General features: G+C 40.7%; 2 protein-coding genes across 2 annotated transcripts; one reads left to right on the plus strand and one right to left on the minus strand.

The window, feature by feature from the left end:
• The first annotated feature begins 514 nt into the window (after positions 1-514).
• On the plus strand, positions 515-6,531 carry LOC131447456 (elongation factor 1-alpha-like). Its single transcript, XM_058619255.1, has 8 exons — positions 515-623; positions 2,219-2,374; positions 2,848-3,027; positions 3,114-3,410; positions 3,487-3,637; positions 4,482-4,738; positions 5,315-5,549; positions 6,304-6,531. Exons 2-8 carry the CDS (start codon positions 2,231-2,233, stop codon positions 6,423-6,425), a joined length of 1,386 nt encoding a protein of 461 aa, XP_058475238.1. The 5' UTR covers positions 515-623; positions 2,219-2,230; the 3' UTR covers positions 6,426-6,531.
• A 525-nt stretch (positions 6,532-7,056) lies between these two features.
• On the minus strand, positions 7,057-19,037 carry LOC131447457 (elongation factor 1-alpha-like). Its single transcript, XM_058619256.1, has 8 exons — positions 18,977-19,037; positions 13,533-13,688; positions 11,633-11,812; positions 11,262-11,558; positions 11,036-11,186; positions 10,178-10,434; positions 8,783-9,017; positions 7,057-8,588 (listed from the first exon to the last, which is right to left on the minus strand). The coding sequence occupies exons 2-8, from the start codon at positions 13,674-13,676 to the stop codon at positions 8,467-8,469; spliced, it is 1,386 nt and encodes a 461-aa protein (XP_058475239.1). The 5' UTR covers positions 13,677-13,688; positions 18,977-19,037; the 3' UTR covers positions 7,057-8,466.
• Positions 19,038-19,289: the final 252 nt, after the last annotated feature.

Raw genomic sequence — 19,289 nt, forward strand, 5'->3', positions numbered from 1 at the left:
AACACCTTATTGGCAAAAACAAGTTCCATTTTATATTCAGTGACCACTTTTATCTGTGCAATCTGTGCAGATTGAGAGACACCACGTCTCCTGGTCTTTTGGTCGATCCTGTTTGGAGGCTTCTGAACAATGACGTGAGTGTAATGCTCATACATGTGAACTGAAGGTGTGGGGTGTAAATAAAGTTGTTTTGAAAGACAATGACTTTTAACTGCAGTGTGTAAACAAGGCCCCCCCCCTCTTTACAACTCTCATATGAACTCCTGCTTTGCTGCGTTTTACAGGTTCTCACCTTTGAAAAGTACCAAAAAAAACGATTTAGCAAACGATGTTGAATGACATATTATTTCGGGAGTAGTTACACGTCCACTCTAGATTTCTGCTCCTGCTCTGTCGTCACTGACAGGCAGCCAAGTTGTATTATTATCCAGACATTCAGAAGAGAACGGCTCACACCTTTTCAAGCTCAGGATGTAAAGACATGCTAAGGTACTCAAACATCCAGGAGGAGGAGTTTAGGAGAAGACCTCACCCTCACATGACTTTGTTCAGAGATAAAAAGCATTGAGTGAAGATCCACGGTGAACAGAGGAGCACACGTGTCCACTACCTCCATTTAACAGGTGAGTCAAGCCACTTTTAAAAAAGATTCTGCCACTGCTTAAAATGAATGAATGGAAATTAGACACTTTAAGCTTTGGATGATGTTAGTTTTTCAGCTGCCAAAAACTACAGGGCTTTATTTCATTTAAGCCATTATTTTGCTGTTGTTTAAATGGGGAAATTTTAAATATTAGACAGAAAACACAAATTTATGTCTTGCAACTCGTGGGAAATGACTTGAACAATACAAAACATAAGTGATATGAATGAAAGAATCTGCTGATTAATGATGATAATCAGATTACAAACGAATGCAGACAATACACTAAAACGATTCGATTGTTTCGGGGGGGGGGGGGGGGGGGAAACGGACGTATAATGTAACCATGTGACAAAGCAGGAAGTATATTTAAGGTTTTTCAAATTGAAGTGGATTTTTGACAAATTAAGACTTTAAACAAAAGCCTTTTAGTCTACCAGTTTCACCATTTCTCTCTTATCCCCCATTTTCAGCTTTAGTCTGTGTGTGTCTTTTAGCAAGTGATGCAATATAATGTGCCTATTGTTTGCTGCTCTTATAAAACTGCATTCTATAGGTTTTTGCTATTTCTTTTGATGTGCCTGTGTACGGCATGAGTTGAGGATCTTGTTACTTGATTTTAGGAACCTCTTATTTTACTGGGCTAAAAAAAATTAAGGCTTCTCTTTGCTGAGCCCATGAATTGTGGGTGGTGGGGGGGAGTAAAGGTGTGGCCAAAGAATGAAGCTCTGGTTTTAGGTCTCAGGTGGCACTGAACACTGACATCTAGTGGCAGTGAATGTCACCTTCGACCTGAAGAAGTTCCTCGTGTTTCTGACGCACGTGTTTCAAATGACGAGATATCATTTTTGTTATTTGTCATTTGTCGAGATGATGAAAATGCCTTGATATTTTGTGCCAAAATACTTTGACCCAACGTACCTTTGCATATTTTTTATAGTTTTGAAATACTGTAAAATCACGGCAACGTCATCAGATCACAGATTGGACGTCACGGTGCTTGAAAACGAAACAAATAACCAAAATTAAATAATAATAAATTAGAGTCTCGCTCAATTTCGCCATACCAGTGTCTAGGTGCGTTTCAATCCCAAATGCTGGTGCTAGTGTGACATCTAGTGGCCGTGGGACAGATCTTGTTCTTGCAGTTATTACTGTAGTTACTTGTAAGTGTTCAGACTTAAATATTGCACACACAAACAGTTAATTAAATATCATTATTATTATTGTTATTATCATCTATAAAAACATTAAGATAATCAGTCAGTTAACTATAGTCGATTATCAGCTGTCATTGATCTAAATCCATGGTTCTCAAACTGTGGTGTGCAAACTTCCTCTGGTGGTACTTGGGAGGAAAAATCAGAAATACTGTTTTTCTACTGACAGGAGTGTGTGCATAGAAAATGAAACAAATGATTCATAAACAATTCAAATAATAGTAATAGTCACCTTATCTCGCACTCAATGTTTTCTCAGATGGTACTTGGTAGGAAACGTTTGAGAACCACTGTTTTAAAACACCAGACAGAGATTTAAAGTCAACATAACTTTTCTCTCCATGTTGTTTATTAGCAATAAATCAAAATGGGAAAGGAGAAGACCCACATCAACATCGTGGTCATTGGCCATGTCGACTCTGGCAAATCCACGACCACCGGCCACCTGATCTACAAGTGCGGAGGAATCGACAAGAGAACCATCGAGAAGTTTGAGAAGGAAGCCGCCGAGGTCCGTTCAATTGACGTCAATGTCACACTAGTTTGTATAACACGTAATAAAATGGTTGCTCCCGCAGTGGATCCCCGATCATAAGTGTAATCACACGATCGATGATCATTTGAGACACAGCTGCTTTGCATCTGTGCTGTACAGATGGAGGTAGATGAAATTCCCTGCCACATATGTGCCACGGCAACCCAGATCAGAGTTAGACGAAGGCAGTGCCAATCGTTTTCAATGGAGGAAAAGTTAAATATATCCCACCAAAAAAACAGTAAAATTGAATTGTTTGTTTCATGGAATGGCAAGAAATAAATTCCACAGGCATCAGATCTTGCCGGCAGCAGCAACCCTACTAAGTTGGACACTATAGTAGTAAATGTAGAACTTTAATAAGAACATGGGATACCACAGGGAAGAAAATTCCTCACTCACTGATACCTGCTTTGCCTTCTCCATTTGTATTTTCTAAACCACAACAGATGGGCAAGGGCTCCTTCAAGTACGCCTGGGTGATGGACAAACTGAAGGCCGAGCGTGAGCGTGGTATCACCATTGACATTGCTCTGTGGAAGTTTGAGACCACCAAGTTCCAAGTGACTGTCATTGATGCTCCTGGACACAGGGATTTCATCAAGAACATGATCACTGGAACATCTCAGGTAAAATATGATATGATATGTCATCATTTCAACTGACTCAGTTAATGTTTGATGTACACACAGTTGACCAAGTTCCGTCTGTTCAGGCTGACTGCGCCGTGCTGATCGTTGCTGCCGGTGTTGGTGAGTTCGAGGCTGGTATCTCCAAGAACGGCCAGACCCGTGAGCACGCCCTGCTGGCCTACACCCTCGGCGTGAAGCAGCTCATTGTCGGAGTCAACAAGATGGACTCCACCGAGCCCCCTTACAGCGAAGCTCGGTTTGCGGAAGTTAAAAAAGAAGTGACCTCGTTCCTCAAGAAGACTGGCTACAACCCTGCCGCTATTGCCTTTGTGCCCATCTCTGGGTTCCACGGAGACAACATGATGGAGGCCAGCGACAAGGTGAGGAAACTTCCAACTTCTGTTAATCAGATCAGTGTGAACATGGACTGATTTCTATCTTTGAATCTGTCTGTAGATGAAGTGGTACAAGGAATGGAGTATTGAGCGCAAGGAAGGTAAGGCCAGTGGATCCACATTGTTCCAAGCTCTGGACTCCATCCTGCCACCTGATCGCCCCGTCAAGAAGGCCCTACGTTTGCCCCTGCAGGACGTCTACAAAATTGGTGGTGAGCAGAGTTGTTTCAAGGGAGAAAAAATCTGTGTTTCCACTGAGTGGAATGGTTCGGTTCCATAACATTTGTATTTCCAGTAGGACCAAAATAACTGGCCCCATTCTTTGGCACCTTTCCCTTGTATTAGCAGAGTAAAATGATACAGTACAGTCAGCTGATCGGTGTAGATATTGCAAGGAAGTCAAGGCAAACTCCTGCAGTCTGTTCTCATACACAGCTTGACCGCCATCGACACCCACCTACTAAGTCATGGTACTGTTGTCGGGTTGAAACACAAGCCTGACCCAGGGCTTTACTGTTCTAAACTATACCGTACTGTACCAAATGGAAGCGCACCATGATGGAAACACAGCATATGACATTGAAGGAAAAATCCAGAGTTACAGACATTCTAAGTCAATTTTCAGATTTTTGTATTGGTAAATTTCATATTTTTTTGCGATTTCAACGGGAAGACCTAAAATGGCACTGCACAGGGCAAATCATTGCGTCGAGACAAATCGCTATTTTAAAAACCACTGTCAGGCTCAAAACAACATTTCACTTCTGTGGTAGTGAGGAGAGGGTTAGACAAACCAAAGTGTCCATTACTAATTGGATTCGATAGAAGACTGTTTATGAAGCCAGTACTTTACTCAAAGTTGTCTTCCTGTGACGCCATCTTTAACTTCATCTCCGCATTTTTCCTTCAAAGTTATGGACCCAGATAGGACTGAGGTTAAGGTTAGAATAAATATCAAGGTTAGGTTTAGTGGAACTTGGCATACATCTCACTTTTAGTTCATTAATAACTCTTAATAGAGTATATACAAACATTTGGCCTCCTGTTCCTTCTCAGGTATTGGAACGGTTCCTGTTGGACGTGTTGAGACTGGTATCCTGAAGCCTGGTATGGTCGTCACGTTCAGTCCCCCCAATCTGACCACTGAGGTGAAGTCCGTGGAGATGCACCACGAGAGCCTGTCTGAGGCTCTCCCCGGTGACAACGTCGGCTTTAACATCAAGAACGTGTCCATCAAGGAGATCCGTCGAGGGAATGTGGCCGGTGACAGCAAGAACGACCCACCTATGGCTGCAGAGACCTTCATTGCTCAGGTGCGAGTCAGGAAGAGAAGGGAGGAAGTTGCATGTTGCAGCTGAATATGCCTCACCTCACCCTATATTTTCAAATGAGTTTACCTTGGGTAATAAAAAAACCCTCAAAAAATTTTTATTTGCCCAATGTGGGCTATGTCAAACATTGGTGGTCCAAAATGGTGGCCTCTGTAAAGCTGACCCAACTTCTGGGTAAATGAAAAACAGAATCATATAGATGGGTGATTGTACACCCTAGACAAAATTAAGTATAAATGTTTTATTTTCAATTTCTTCCAAACAATTATGATAAAAATCCTTTTACCTACATTTTACTCACTGGACCTTTAAACTCAGTCAGTTACTACTGTAAGTGACACTGTGAACCGAACCTGGTTCTGAGTACTTTTTTTGCTCAGATGTGTTTACAAAGTAAGCATAGGAAATTCAAAAATAAATCTTTTTCATCACATTGCCTATAGGTTGTGCTGAAAAAGGATATAAAACACTCTGTGTGCAACTCTATATTGCACAGTCTTATGGCCTCTGTTTCTAAGGGTTAATCTGCATTTCTCACCTTGTTTTCTCCCCCCGCAGGTCATCGTGCTGAACCATCCCGGTCAAATCAACAAGGGTTATAGCCCTGTGGTGGATTGCCACACTGCTCATATTGCCTGCAAATTCGCAGAACTCGTTCAGAAGATCGACCGTCGTAGTGGTAAGGCCCTGGAAGAAAACCCCAAAAGTGTCAAGTCTGGAGATGCAGCCATGGTCTTGATGGAGCCTTCAAAACCCCTGTGTGTTGAGGCGTTTGCAGAGTTTCCCCCACTTGGTAAGTAATAATTTGCAACGCATTTCTTTTTCTGTTTGGAGAAGGGACCAGGGTTCCTGCATGTCCTCCAGAACACCGTCTAGCACAGGGTCTCTCAATATTGGTCCTGGGGACCCACTGCCCTGAATGTTTTAGATGTTGCTCTGCTCCAACACACCTGATTCAAATGGTCAGGTAATCAGCAAGCTCTACAGAAGCCTGATTAAGACTTATTTATTTGAATCAGGTGTGTTGGAGCAAAGAAACATCTAAAACAAACAAAGCAAACCCTGCTCAAGCACAGAGGCCTCAAACTTGCGAAAACACAACACAAGCACTTTTATTTTGGAATTCTGTGAAATATTGTCACAAATATTGTTATTGTGATATAATTTTTGTCACAACAGTCTTGTTCAAAGTCTGATATGGTGAGACACGTGAAGAGACAATGCTCGGGATCTGAGAGTTACTGCAAACACAGAGCAAACATTTTAGTTTAGCACCTTCACATTAACAGCATGTAACTGGTGAAACAAAGCTAGACTTTTATTTTTTAAAGGAAACGTGTCAGAGAGCTAAAGTGTGAAAGATTGTATATGCATGTTGCATATAAAAATGGGTTTTTAATGATTATTAAACCTTTTATTTGTGGATTAGGGACGCTTGCTTCTCACGAGCCATGTTCATGAGTTTGATTTCATTTTCCCATCATTATCGTGCCTCTCACCAACTCCCCATCCGTTTGTTCCTTTCCTTTAACTCCTCTTCCTCTCAGGTCGCTTCGCTGTGCGTGACATGAAGCAGACGGTGGCTGTCGGTGTCATCAAGTCCGTCAACAAGAAGAATCCCACATCTGGAAAAGTTACCAAGGCTGCAGTTAAAGCTACGAAGAAATGAGTTCTCCTACCCAAAACATTTCCTTGGATTAACTGCTGTATAGGTTCAAATGAAAACAATAGAAAAAAAACAACAATAAAAACAATAAAGCATAGTAAATAATAAAGATGTCTCTTTTCATCTGCAACATCTTTCATGGGCATTTTGGCTCCACCTCAGTGAATGTAAAATCGGGATTCTCATCCGGATGTGCCACCACATGTCACCTGTTTGTAGAATTAAGTATTCTATAGACCAGTGGTTCTCAAACTTTCTATACCAAGTACCACCTGAGAAAATATTGAGCTCTTGGACAGTGAAATTAGTTTAAGATCAATCGAGAGATAAGGTGACTGATTATTATTATTTAATTTAATGTACCATTTTTTGTTTTCTAAGAACTCCGGTCAAAATTCCTCAGCTCCACTCCGATCACATACCCTGGTATATACAGTAGAACAGTATAGTTCTGATTTTCCTCCAAGTACCACCTTAGGTAGCTCACGTACCACTGGTGGTACAAGTTTAAGAGCCATAGTATATATATATATATATATATATATATATACGTATATATGTATATACGTATATATACACTTACCCATCACATACATATTTTAGAAATCGTTCAAAAACTTGATTAAAACCAAAGAAATGTTATTTATTTATTTGGCAAATATCAAACTGAATTCACCTTTTTATACCCAAATGTGAGTCAGCTCACTGGACTCCTTCTCTGAGAGGTCAAAAGAATCAAGCACAACATTCAACCACTAAAGCAAATTTTTCTGCTCAGGAATGCAACTAAATAACTATAATTTGACACCTTAATTCCCCCTTTTTTGTGAAACAATAACAATAATAATTATATTTTAGCATTCAAAATATCATTTTGGCTAAAGAGCTTCTACATACGAGGGTACTAACTATTACATGAACGTGGGGATACATAAATCCACTTCACTTTAACAACACGTGCGTGTGGTTATGATGGCTGGGCTTCACAAAAGGTCAAGGTGCACAAAAAGTGCTTAACTACCCATCAACATAAATAACAATTTTTTATTTTATTTTATATTAATTTATCAAGTGGTTGAATTAACATTCAACCACTAAAACAAATTATGCATATATTCAAGCAAATATCAAACCATTTTAAATTGAACGGACAGCGACGTATCACCCAAATTCTGCCACTTGGGGGCAGCCGTCAGCAGGAGAATTCACATAAAAATCCACCATGACGTTTGGAGATATTTGCATGTCCAGCCCCTTCAGGACAGTTTCAGGAAAATATCTGGACTTTAAAAAGCAGCCTAAAGTCTCATTCACAATAAAATTAGAAAAACAACACAACTGTTAGGGTGGTTACTATGTTGCATCTTTTACTCCAGTCTCTCTTTTAATCAGTTTTTTATATAATTTGGGCTGTGATGGAGAACTTTGAGCTGCACAGCATGCTGGAAACTATTATTATAATTATTAGAGGAAATTATGTCAGGCACTTTCAAAAAGGCTTGTTAAGTTAACATTTGGAGCTGAGAAAAAAAAAATCCCTCTGTCTCTCCTCCACTGTTGCAACGCCCCTACCCGGAGGCCAAGTAATTACACTATCACAGTTGCAGTACACTGCAGTCAGTGTTAACATCACAATGACAAGTTTAAGGCAAAAAAAGTGCCTGTTTTTGCTTTAAATGTACCGAGAAAATGCACACAAAACATGTCCTCAATTAAAGTTCACAGATCAAGAGAGTGAGGTGTTACGTTTCTTCATCATTACGTGTATGAATCAGAGTAGGAACATGTACAGTGAAGCATCAGAATCAAAAAATTTAGAAAAGGTTAATCGGATAACAAAGAAAGGTCTTCATTTGGTGTGATTAAAGGCTTTTTTTATTGCTTTGATTTGAATCCAATTATCACATTAGTTTTCCCTATACAGAACAAATGTTTTTAGTGGCTGAAGCCATTCCAGTTGGCTCCACCATGATCTATGCATCCAGTGAAAAATGTTGAGATAAATCCTAATGTGGCCCCGTTGTCGGACACCCAGAATTAAAGATCATTTCTTCTGAGCCTTAACTGCAGCCTTGGTGACCTTTGCTGCAGTTGCAGATTTCTTTTCGACTTTCTTGATGACACCGACGGCCACGGTCTGCCTCATGTCTCGCACGGCAAAGCGACCTGAGAAGAAGACGAGGACAGAAATGATCAGGAGTCAAACCGAATCTGAATCAAATTGTGGATAATAACTGTATTACACTTCACTATCGATTAAACGTGATGATGAAAAAAAAACAAAGAATAAAAACCCTCCCTATATCATTAAAATACAGTCCACAAATGCAGCAATCAAGTGCAAAACCTATTTCACTTACCAAGTGGAGGATATTCGGAGAAGCTCTCAACACACATGGGTTTACTAGGAAACAGGTTAATAATGGCTGCGTCTCCAGACTTGAGTATCTTGGGGCTTTCTTCAAGGACCTTCCCAGAACGACGGTCAATCTTCTGGAGGAATTCCCTGAATTTGCAAGCGACGTGAGCAGTGTGGCAATCCAGCACAGGGCTGTAACCTGGCTGTATCTGGCCAGGGTGATTCAGGACGATGACCTGGAAAAATTAACGTTGGTGTGCAGTTAGAAATGATGAAAACAAGTCACTTGAATGCACAGAATGTAATTTCTGCCTCTAGAAGTCTCTCAATAACAAAACAATAACAAAAGACCTAGTTTGATGGGTGGGGAAGCCACGTGGGATCGAGGGAATTGTTGTCTTAGGAGAACTCTGACAGCAGAATATGCAGCAAATGGCAACAAGAAGTCACGATTCAGTTAATTATCGTCTACCGCTTTATCCTCCACATGAGGGTCGCGGGCAGCTGGAGCCAATCGCAGCTGACAAAGGCAGGGCGAAAGGCAGGGGGTTCACCCTGGACAGGTCGCCAGTACATCACAGGGCCACAAATAGGGCTTTCAGACAAACACGGATTTGGTTCTCGCTCCTTTGCCGTTCTGGAGCCTCAGAACCATGGTGCTTCACACCAGGAACTAAAGTGGGAGGATGTTACTCCGCGTTACTCAGGCGGAAGTAAACACAACACCAGCAAAACTATTTTTTGGCTCCCACTGATAATCAACTTTCAGGTTCTGAACCAACTATTTTTTTCTGTTTGACCACACACAATCAGGTTTGGGAACCCACCCGGAGCCCTGCCGGTATGAAAGGGCTAACAGAAATAAACAATCATTCACTCTCAAACCTCAATTTAGAATGAAATGTTTTTGGACTGTGGGAGGAAACCGGAGAACCTGAAGAAACCCCCCCAACACACACACACACGCAAATCCATGCAAATCCTTTGCTCTGTGATGGAAACTCTCTGGTCTTTTTGCTGCCAAGGCACCAGCGCTAAGAACTACACTAACCGTGTGGCCCCTAGTCACAATCAGCGAGAAAATGGAAAAACAAAAGACCCCATGACGAATATTTCTCACTTTGGTGTTTCATTGGTGGTTTGTCCAGGAAGTTATAGCCAAAACTATAAGGCAGATGATGTCATAACGATGACGACCAAAAATGACCGATTTCTATGGATGTAAAGAGTGGTTGGTATGTTTTTGCTAATGTGAGTACACTAGTCAACTAAACATATTGTTGCTTTTGAATGTGTTGATGCAGAAATGTTAGGTATTTGTGTACCTAACATTTCTGCATCAATCATTTTGGCATGCTTCTCATCTTTCTTTGTCTTTATATTTCCTCAGACTGACCTGAGCAGTGAAGTTGTCAGCCCCCTTGGGTGGGTCATTCTTGCTGTCACCGGCCACAAAGCCACGTTTGAGCTCCTTGACGGACACGTTCTTGATGTTGAAGCCGACGTTGTCTCCGGGGAGAGCCTCAGTCAGAGACTCGTGGTGCATCTCCACAGACTTCACCTCAGTGGTGAGTTCAGGGGGCGCAAACGTCACGATTGTACCAGGCTTCAGGACACCGGTCTCAACACGTCCGACGGGAACAGTTCCAATACCTGAGAGAGAAAAGGAGGTCATGTATTTATCAAACGCTCCCAAGATAGTGCATCAAGATACACTGTGTGGACAAAAGTATTTGGCCAAACCTGAAAAGTATTGAATTCAGGTGTTTCAGTCAGGCTTTGTTCTAGGCCCCTTATCTCCAGTGAAGACATTGTGAACAATGCTATGCTTTCAACTTTGTGGCAACTTTTGTATTCCAACTGTGTCCTAGTGCACAAAGCAAGGACTATAAAGACATGATTTGACAAGTTTGGTGTGGAAGAACTTGACCCGCACAGAGCCCTGACCCATAACCCCATCGAGCACCTTTGGGATGAACTGGAACAGAGATTGTCAGCCAGGCCTTCTCATCCAAGGTCAGTGTCTGACGTCATAAATGCTGTCCAGAATGAATGGGCAAAAATTCACATAGAAACTCTTCAAAGTCTTCCAAGAAGCTGTATATATAGCTACAAAGGAAGACCAACTCCATACTAAAGTACTGTATATATATTTGAATACATCATTACAGTCCTTGTTGGTGTAATGGTCAGGTGTCCCAGTAGTATTGTCATACAGTGTAGTAATATGGGCATTAATATGGAGTAAGCTCACCCCCAATTTTGTAAACATCCTGCAGGGGCAAACGCAGGGGTTTGTTTGTGGGGCGGGAGGGGGGCAGGATGGCATCCAGAGCCTCCAGCAGGGTTGTTCCATTGGCATTACCATCTTTGCGCTCAACCTTCCATCCTTTGAACCAGCTCATCTACAGACAGATTTAAATAAGACATCAGTCCATGTTCACAATAATCAGATCAACACATATTGATAATGTCCTCACCTTGTCACTGGCCTCCAGCATGTTGTCTCCATGCCACCCAGAGATGGGCACAAAGGCAACAGTGGCTGGGTTGTAACCGATCTTCTTGATGTAAGCGCTCACTTCCTTGCTAATTTCCTCAAAACGCTTCTGGCTGTAAACGGGCTCGGTGGAGTCCATCTTGTTGACTCCGACAATGAGCTGCTTCACGCCGAGGGTGTAGGCCAGCAGGGCGTGCTCACGGGTCTGGCCGTTCTTGGAGATACCAGCCTCGAACTCACCAACACCGGCAGCAACGATCAGCACGGCGCAGTCAGCCTGAACAGACAGAACTTGGTAAAACTTCATATCCTGGTGGCGAATTGAAAAGGCTCAATAATCAATGTATTTACCTGAGATGTTCCAGTGATCATGTTCTTGATGAAATCCCTGTGTCCAGGAGCATCAATGATGGTCACATAGTACTTGCCGGTCTCAAACTTCCACAGAGCGATGTCAATGGTGATACCACGCTCACGCTCGGCCTTCAGTTTGTCCAGCACCCAGGCGTACTTGAAGGAGCCCTTGCCCATCTGTTGTGGTTAAGAAAATACAAACGGAATAGGAATTAGGAAGTATTATTAACTTCTTTCTCATTACCCCTTGCCCTGACCTTTGTCCCCTTCCCATTTGGACCTGGGTTACAAAGGGAAGAGGCTAAAATTTAGCCATACAAAATGGGATCCCCCTCCAGAATTTTATTTGTCATCACCTTCTGGATCTCTGCAGCAAAGTGGAGACTTGAGAATACTTGGAAATACTGGTGAACAGGTTTATGGTGTCAAGACTGCAAGCAGGTTTTATTGTGGTTAGCATGACAGGAACACTAGTTTCCTTGGATTTGGGTTACTATGAGGAAAACAAATCTCCATTTGAAAGGCCAAATATCGAATACTCGCGTGAACCTAAGTGGTAGAAGCAAGGTGTGAAATGGGATTCAGTCTCAATCTTTGATGTAGCAAATAAGAATACTTTCTTGTGATTGCTCTTTACTTTAAAGCGAAAGCTCTGTTTTTTTTGTGGTTGTTTGTGGTTGTCAAAAACCACCAAAGAAGTACATGAGACACCAGCATGAGACATGGAGGCTCAAACGCACTGAAAACGTTGCTGCTTGCAGAGACACAAGGAAAAAAAATAACTATTTTTTTATACTAGAAATTTAAAGAAATACTTCACCAATTTGCATTTAGCTTTGTATTAGTAAAATAGGGGTAGTATTATTGAAAAAAAAATGCTTCCCAACCTCAGTTTCCCCTGTGCTGAGAAATATCTTCATTCTTTTTACTACTACTTGCCCACCAGTGACACTTGTTGGGCATGTAACAAAGAAAATAATTTTTTCTCAACTCAGGGGAAACTGAGGTTGGGAAGCACAATTTTTCAAAAAGACTACCCCTATTCTAGTAATACAAAGCGAAATGCAAATAAATGAAGTATTCCTTTATGGACTGACTCCTTAAAGGAGTACTTCATTTTTATAGTCTTCAGGGACACATACATATGGGTTTTTTCATGAACAATACATCGTTCCCATATCTGAACACCGGACACTTTTATTTTGAAATGGTGTGCAACAGCATCATGATAGAATATCAAGATATCATTTTAAGCTCAACTCATCCCTCACTATTGAACAGTTGATTTTTCCTAAACTGTTAGGACATTTTTTTTACTTAAGTGTCCCCCACCTGACTAGACTAAAATTTCCCCAGGTCATTTGAGTTTCGAGAATGCAGAAAGTGAGTGATTTACATATCGACTCAAACAACCAACAGTGTCCTGTCAGAAAAGGCTGTTCGATGGCATAAACGTATTCTTCGGATGACGTAGAACCATGGTTCTAAAACTGTGGTACGTGTACCAACAGTGGTACGCGAGCTTCCTCTGGTGGTACTTGGAGGAAAATCAGAAATACTTATTCTACCAGGGTATGTGATCGGATTGGAGCTGAGGAATTTTGACCAGAGTGCGTAGAAAAGTCACTTAGTCATTAGGGTCACCTTATCTTTCACTCCATCTTAATCTAGTTTCACTATACCAATATAAAAAGTTCAAGAACCACTGATTTATTATTTCATTAAGTGAGTTCTGTTTCTTTCTTGTGACCCCCATTATCAGCCATGTTTATGGCCAGTTGGAGTGAGGCTAGTTCCTGACACTGAGGGTGCACAAAGGACAATCACCTCATACAACCATGCTGCAGAAAATGCCTGAAATCTAATTTTAAGCCATTTCGTCATCATTTGAACGAACCTCAGCGGCTTCCTTCTCAAACTTCTCGATGGTTCTCTTTTCGATTCCTCCACACTTGTAGATCAGGTGGCCGGTGGTCGTGGATTTGCCGGAGTCGACATGGCCAATGACCACGATGTTGATGTGGATCTTCTCCTTTCCCATTTTGATTTATTGCTAATAAACGACATGGAGAAAAAAAATCTCTGTTAATTCAAGGAACGTGTCTGTCTGTCTGTCTTAGAGGTGTCAAACTTGTGCACATGCAGCCCACCACTTAATTTCATATGAAAACACCTCCCTTTCCTAGTAAACATAGAATATAATACTGAATATGTTTTCATAATAGTAATAATAAGACATTTGGTTGTAATATCACATCAAGGGACTCTGTCATAGGCATTTGGCTTATTCTAAGGATGCGAAATTTTTTATTTTTATTTAAACCAATTGTGTACCAATACAAGCACTCTTTGGGGTAGGAGCATATTTGTTGATTGCTTTCCACTTGGTGGCTGCTGTAGAAACATGGCTTAGCAAAAGCTTTTGTTAAAGCACAATCCTTGCATGTGGTACATATAAAAGGCTTGATTCTATCTGAAAACCAAAGATTTTTTTCTTTTGAAACCACTTCTACACAAGGGACTCTCTATCATAGGCATATTCTCAGGCTGTGAAAACCAATAAAAAAAAAAAATTCAACCAATTTTACACAGAGTTTAAAGTTCTTGACACTGAAATTGTGACTCTGCAGCCGCCATTACCTTCATTATTTTTTAATAAATAATAACTATTATTAAGTAAGTGGAACTTAAGTGGAACTTACTTAATAGATAATTAGCAGTTAATTAACAGTTAATGTATGAAATATTTAAGTTTGAACTCTTGTGAGCAACAACTAGATCTGTCCTATGTCCACTTGATGGCGCACTAGCACCAGCATCTGGGACTAACACACTTCACTTTCAACAAGGTCAGTGCTCATCTCTGACTCTGACAAACAGAAAACGCTCTGAGCCAAAAGCAATTCAAAGGTTCGATGCAGCAATTTGGGCTGCTGTAGAAACATGGCAGCGCAAAACACGTGCACAATCCTTGCAGCGTAGGGGAGACCAGGGACAGATGTAACACGTTTTGCAATTTTCACCAATACATCAAAAACCATTTACACTGGAATAACCAATTTGTTTTATTATAAACTTAAATCTGTCAACTGTTGAAATAATGTATTCATGTGGTTTTTATGAAATAAAGAATAAGAAGTGAAGCTGTCAAATTATAATGCAAGAAATTGATTATAATACATTTTATTTGATGGCGCCTTTCAAGGCACTCAAGGTCGCCTTACATCAAGTAAAAAACAATCAATAAACAATAAGCATTATTATTATTAGTTTTCAAAATATAAATGAAACGGTTGTAACAGGGCGTTACAGAGAGTTCAAATGTGACTCTCTCTTTAGCAGGAATGGAGGGACACTCACTTAGCATGCGCACAGTGTCATCACTCTAAGTTGTTTCTGATTGGAGGAATTCAAGGTGTTACAACAGTCCCTTTCTACAACTGTCCCTGGTCTCCCCTACGTATGTACACAAGCATTCTTTGGGGCAGGATGTTAAACCATCTCAAATGTTACATACTGGACCTTTAAATGGAGTTCTACAGGCTAAAATTGTGCAGGCTAAGCCACTTTGACCTTTACGGCAAAGGGGAACATTCACTCATTAGTGTAAAGTGTTCTTAATGAAGTGGCTGTTGAGTGTATTTCACACTACAAATCATATACTGATGTTGAGCCATTTGCGACTACTAACTACTGTTAATCCACTAACCATTAATGCACAAATGAGGTCAGCCTCCTCTATACTCCCATCACTGCAACTAGATCAGTTTGTCCTGCCGCCACTAGATGTCGCACTACGACCAGCATGTGGGACCAAAACAAACCTTGCTCTCTGCGAAGTGACAGTCCAGTGAAAGTTGTCATTAATAAACACACAACCAAGGAAAAACCACACAATCTCTACCATTTCGTTGCTCCTGCCTGGGTCAAAGTGAAAGTGCAATAAGTTAGTGAGTTATTGAAAAGCCAAAAACCATGATCACAGTCTCCTGGTTGAAGCTACAGAACAACCCCCCCCCCCCCCGACACACACACACACACAGACAATATCACAATGGAGGAAGAGGGACAATTTATTCTTGAGTCTTTAGTAATTCCCTCAAATTTTTTTGTTACATCTAACACCCTTTCCTTTTGTGTACCTGCCCATGGATGATTAATTATCAATTCCAACATTATGGACATTCAGGACAGTAGTTCCCAACCTATCCTTGAAGCCCCCGTGCTTGTGTCCAGACAAACCAGCCCCCCCCCCCCCCACACACACACATCGAAACAAGAAAGTAAATAATTACAAATGTTTATATGCAAAAATAAGCAGCCGTTGTAGGTTTTTGTTCTTATTCTCACAGTTTATGTGGATAAAATCAAAAACAAGGTAAGTCATGAGATTTTGCCTTGGTTTCCTATTTGCTACTGGTGAGTCTTTGGTACTTTCAATTTCTCAGACGTGATGTTTTGTTGTACAGATGCTCACAACAGGAACGCGATTCGGGATAGCCGCTAACTGACCTGCTGAGACTTGTTTGAGTTCTGATTATCTTTAGAGAGCTGGGTTTTCTCAGTCCTGGTCCTGACCCACTGCCCTGCATGTTTTAGATGTTGCCAACACCTCCGACACACCTGATTCAAATGTTCAGCTCATCAGCAAACACTGCCTGGTAACGAGCCATTTGTATGAATCAGGTGTGTTAGAGGAGGGCAACATCTAAAACATGCAATCCAGGACCAGGATTGAGAAACACTGCAATAGAGTGTGTGAGTGTGATTTTCTAAATGTATTATGTCTCTGCGCCCCCCATGTAATCTCTGGTGGCCCCCTAAGGTGGGACTTGGACCCCGGGTTGGGAAACCATGGTTTTAGGGTATGTTGACTGCTATGGACTGTCCTCTCTTGTCTGCTTTGTACCCTTAAACATTGCATGTGCAAAAGTGCAGTTACTTCCTGTTGTTTTATGACAGTTGTGGCCGCCGTCTGACATAAAATGAAAGAAGAAACTCTTTCCCTAACCCTTAATGTGTATTTTTCTTTATAATAAATTGGCAGGTGGCTTACTAATTACATTTTTACAATTTGTTTACTAATGACACGACTAATTACAGGTGCCCTGTGTGTGTGTGTCGTGTGGTAAAAATGTGACAGATATATCACTAAACAAGCCACCGTCCACATGCTTAAAGACTAAGAGAGCAAAGGCAAAGCAATGTTCAGGTTTGTGTTCCAACGGATTGACGGATTAAAAACAAAGCCTCCAGAATCAGGATTTTGACGACACCACGCTGATTGAAATCTGTCAATCACACTATTGCTCACTCATATGTTCTGTATTTTATGGTCCGTTTTCCATCTAAATGGGAACACAATTTACAAAAAAATAATTACATTATAGAAGAAGACCCAAAACTCATGATTGAGACCATTTACTCCGCACATAAATGTTTATCAATAGTTATGAATCAAGGGAGAAGTAGGAGCTAATTTTCCCGTTGGCTCTATGAGAAAATCAAGAACTCTGTTGAAGAGAATTGAGCTGCATAGTGGCAGCTTCAAACTGTGATTAAGAACTATAAACTGTAGAGGGCTGCACTTTTCAGTGTGCAGTCTGCTGGAAATGATTAGCAGAAGAAGAAGGACTATGGACTGTGTTGAAGAACCTTCAAGTGCGGAGAAGAACCGTGATTAAGGAATTTGACCTGTAATAGAGAAACTACCTCAAACTGTAGAGGGCAGCATTACACTTTTCAGTGTGCAGCCTGCTGGAATTATTATTATTATTATTATTATTATTATTATTATTATAATAATAATAAGAAGAAGAACTTTGGACTGTGATGAAGAACTTTCAACTGCGGAGAAGAACTGTCATTAAGGAATTCGAACTATAGGAGGCAGCTGAAATAATAATTATTACATTGGTGTCCTCTGGAGAACAGGGACACTGCATCCACTCTATATTTACGGTCTATCGTCTCCCCTAATTGTTTTCTGCAGATTCCCTTTAAAGGTCAACAAAACAATCTATAGTTAATTCAATGATAGTGATCATTATTCATCATTATCATTATTATTTTTGCTCAATGAGGTTTAAAACACACAACAACAGTAAAAGGTTGTGAAAACTGTTTGGGGACCAAAAGAAAAATCTCCAGCGACTCATCTGTGGGTCCCCGACCCAGTTTTTGACAATCACTACTTGTTACTGGGCTAAGTGGTAATATTACGGTAGAATAAAATTTAATGAGTAACAGATTACTGGCCAACACTGTCCATCACAGCACACTCTTAGCAGGGGCTTTTCAAGGGATTTAAGGGGCCCCAGGTAATAGGGACCTGGGGCCCCTTAAGTCCTAAAGTACTAAAGTCAATGAGACACCATTTTCTGAGTCAACAGTTTGCTGTCAGTGAGTTCACCTGCCACACATCACCATGGCATGAGGGCATGTCTCTCGTGTCCACGCCCTCTGAAAGACGTCACTGGACAGAAAAAAGAAAAGGAAGAAAGAGGCAGAAACCAAAAACGAGGAGAGGTGCCAACTGTTTGGGACGTCTGCTCCTAAGAACACGTTGCCTTGAGCTGTAGCTTACGTGTTAACTGTTGAGCTGTTTCAAAGACCTTTCTTTTTCATGGAGCTCATTTAATAAAAAAAAAAAAGAAAAGTTTTGAAATGTAGAGAACATATTCAGAATTACTTTTTGAATTTTTATCCCCCTCATTAATGTGTTTTCTTATTAATTTCCTTATTTATTATGTAACTCACTTTCATAATGAGTACTTTTAATTGAAACTAGATGAAATGGGAAATAATCCAGTTAATAAAAGCTGTCCAAGAACATGGAGCAGTCCTCGCTGGATGCTTTCACAGGGAGGGGACTCCACGTGCTCTTACACAAAGACGGAAATGGACTCGTATTGCCGCCATTATTCCAGCACCTAACTCTTCATGAAGGAAAGTCGTTTTTTTGGCGTCTGTATTAACGTTTATAATATTACATTAAACCGCATTACCTTAAACTTCAGAAAACATATTTATATTTCGACTGGTAATTGTAGTTGGGACAGGACGCGCGAATAAGGCTTGGCTTAGAGATCCAAGACAAGAGAATTTCCGATGAATTTTGTACAATATAATGTGATTAAAGACAAATAAACTATAACATTAATATTACTTCCTATTAGAAAGCAACAGATCATTAAAAATCCCTGTTGTGTGTTCAGTTGCTTTCAGGGATAAATTGTTTTAATTGATTGTAGAATCCAACACAGTTCAGTAAAACATTCTTTCTTTCTTTTTTAAAGTATCGTTATATCAGTTTTGAAGATATTAAAGATGGTCACTTACTTGCCAAATGGAGGTGATGGATACCTGCCCTCTTCTGTTCTCTCTAACCTGACTCATAGCTTTTTTATCTGTACAGGAATCATGTGAGGACAACGCCTGCTCCTCCTCCTGCTCCTCCTCCTAATTGTCTGTCCCTGCATGATTTCACACACATACTACTTCTGTGAGGAAAAACGAGTTGACGAGAGGACCTTCAGCAACTTTAACTCCACTCTCTGCATGTTTTAGAGCTTATTTAGAGGTCACATTGAGGAGGAAAAGATGGAAAGATGTTAACAGATAAATAGTAGAGTTGATTCAAACTGGCAGGTAC

This window comes from Solea solea, chromosome 20, assembly GCF_958295425.1.
Source record: "Solea solea chromosome 20, fSolSol10.1, whole genome shotgun sequence".
NCBI classification, from domain to species: domain Eukaryota; kingdom Metazoa; phylum Chordata; class Actinopteri; order Pleuronectiformes; family Soleidae; genus Solea; species Solea solea.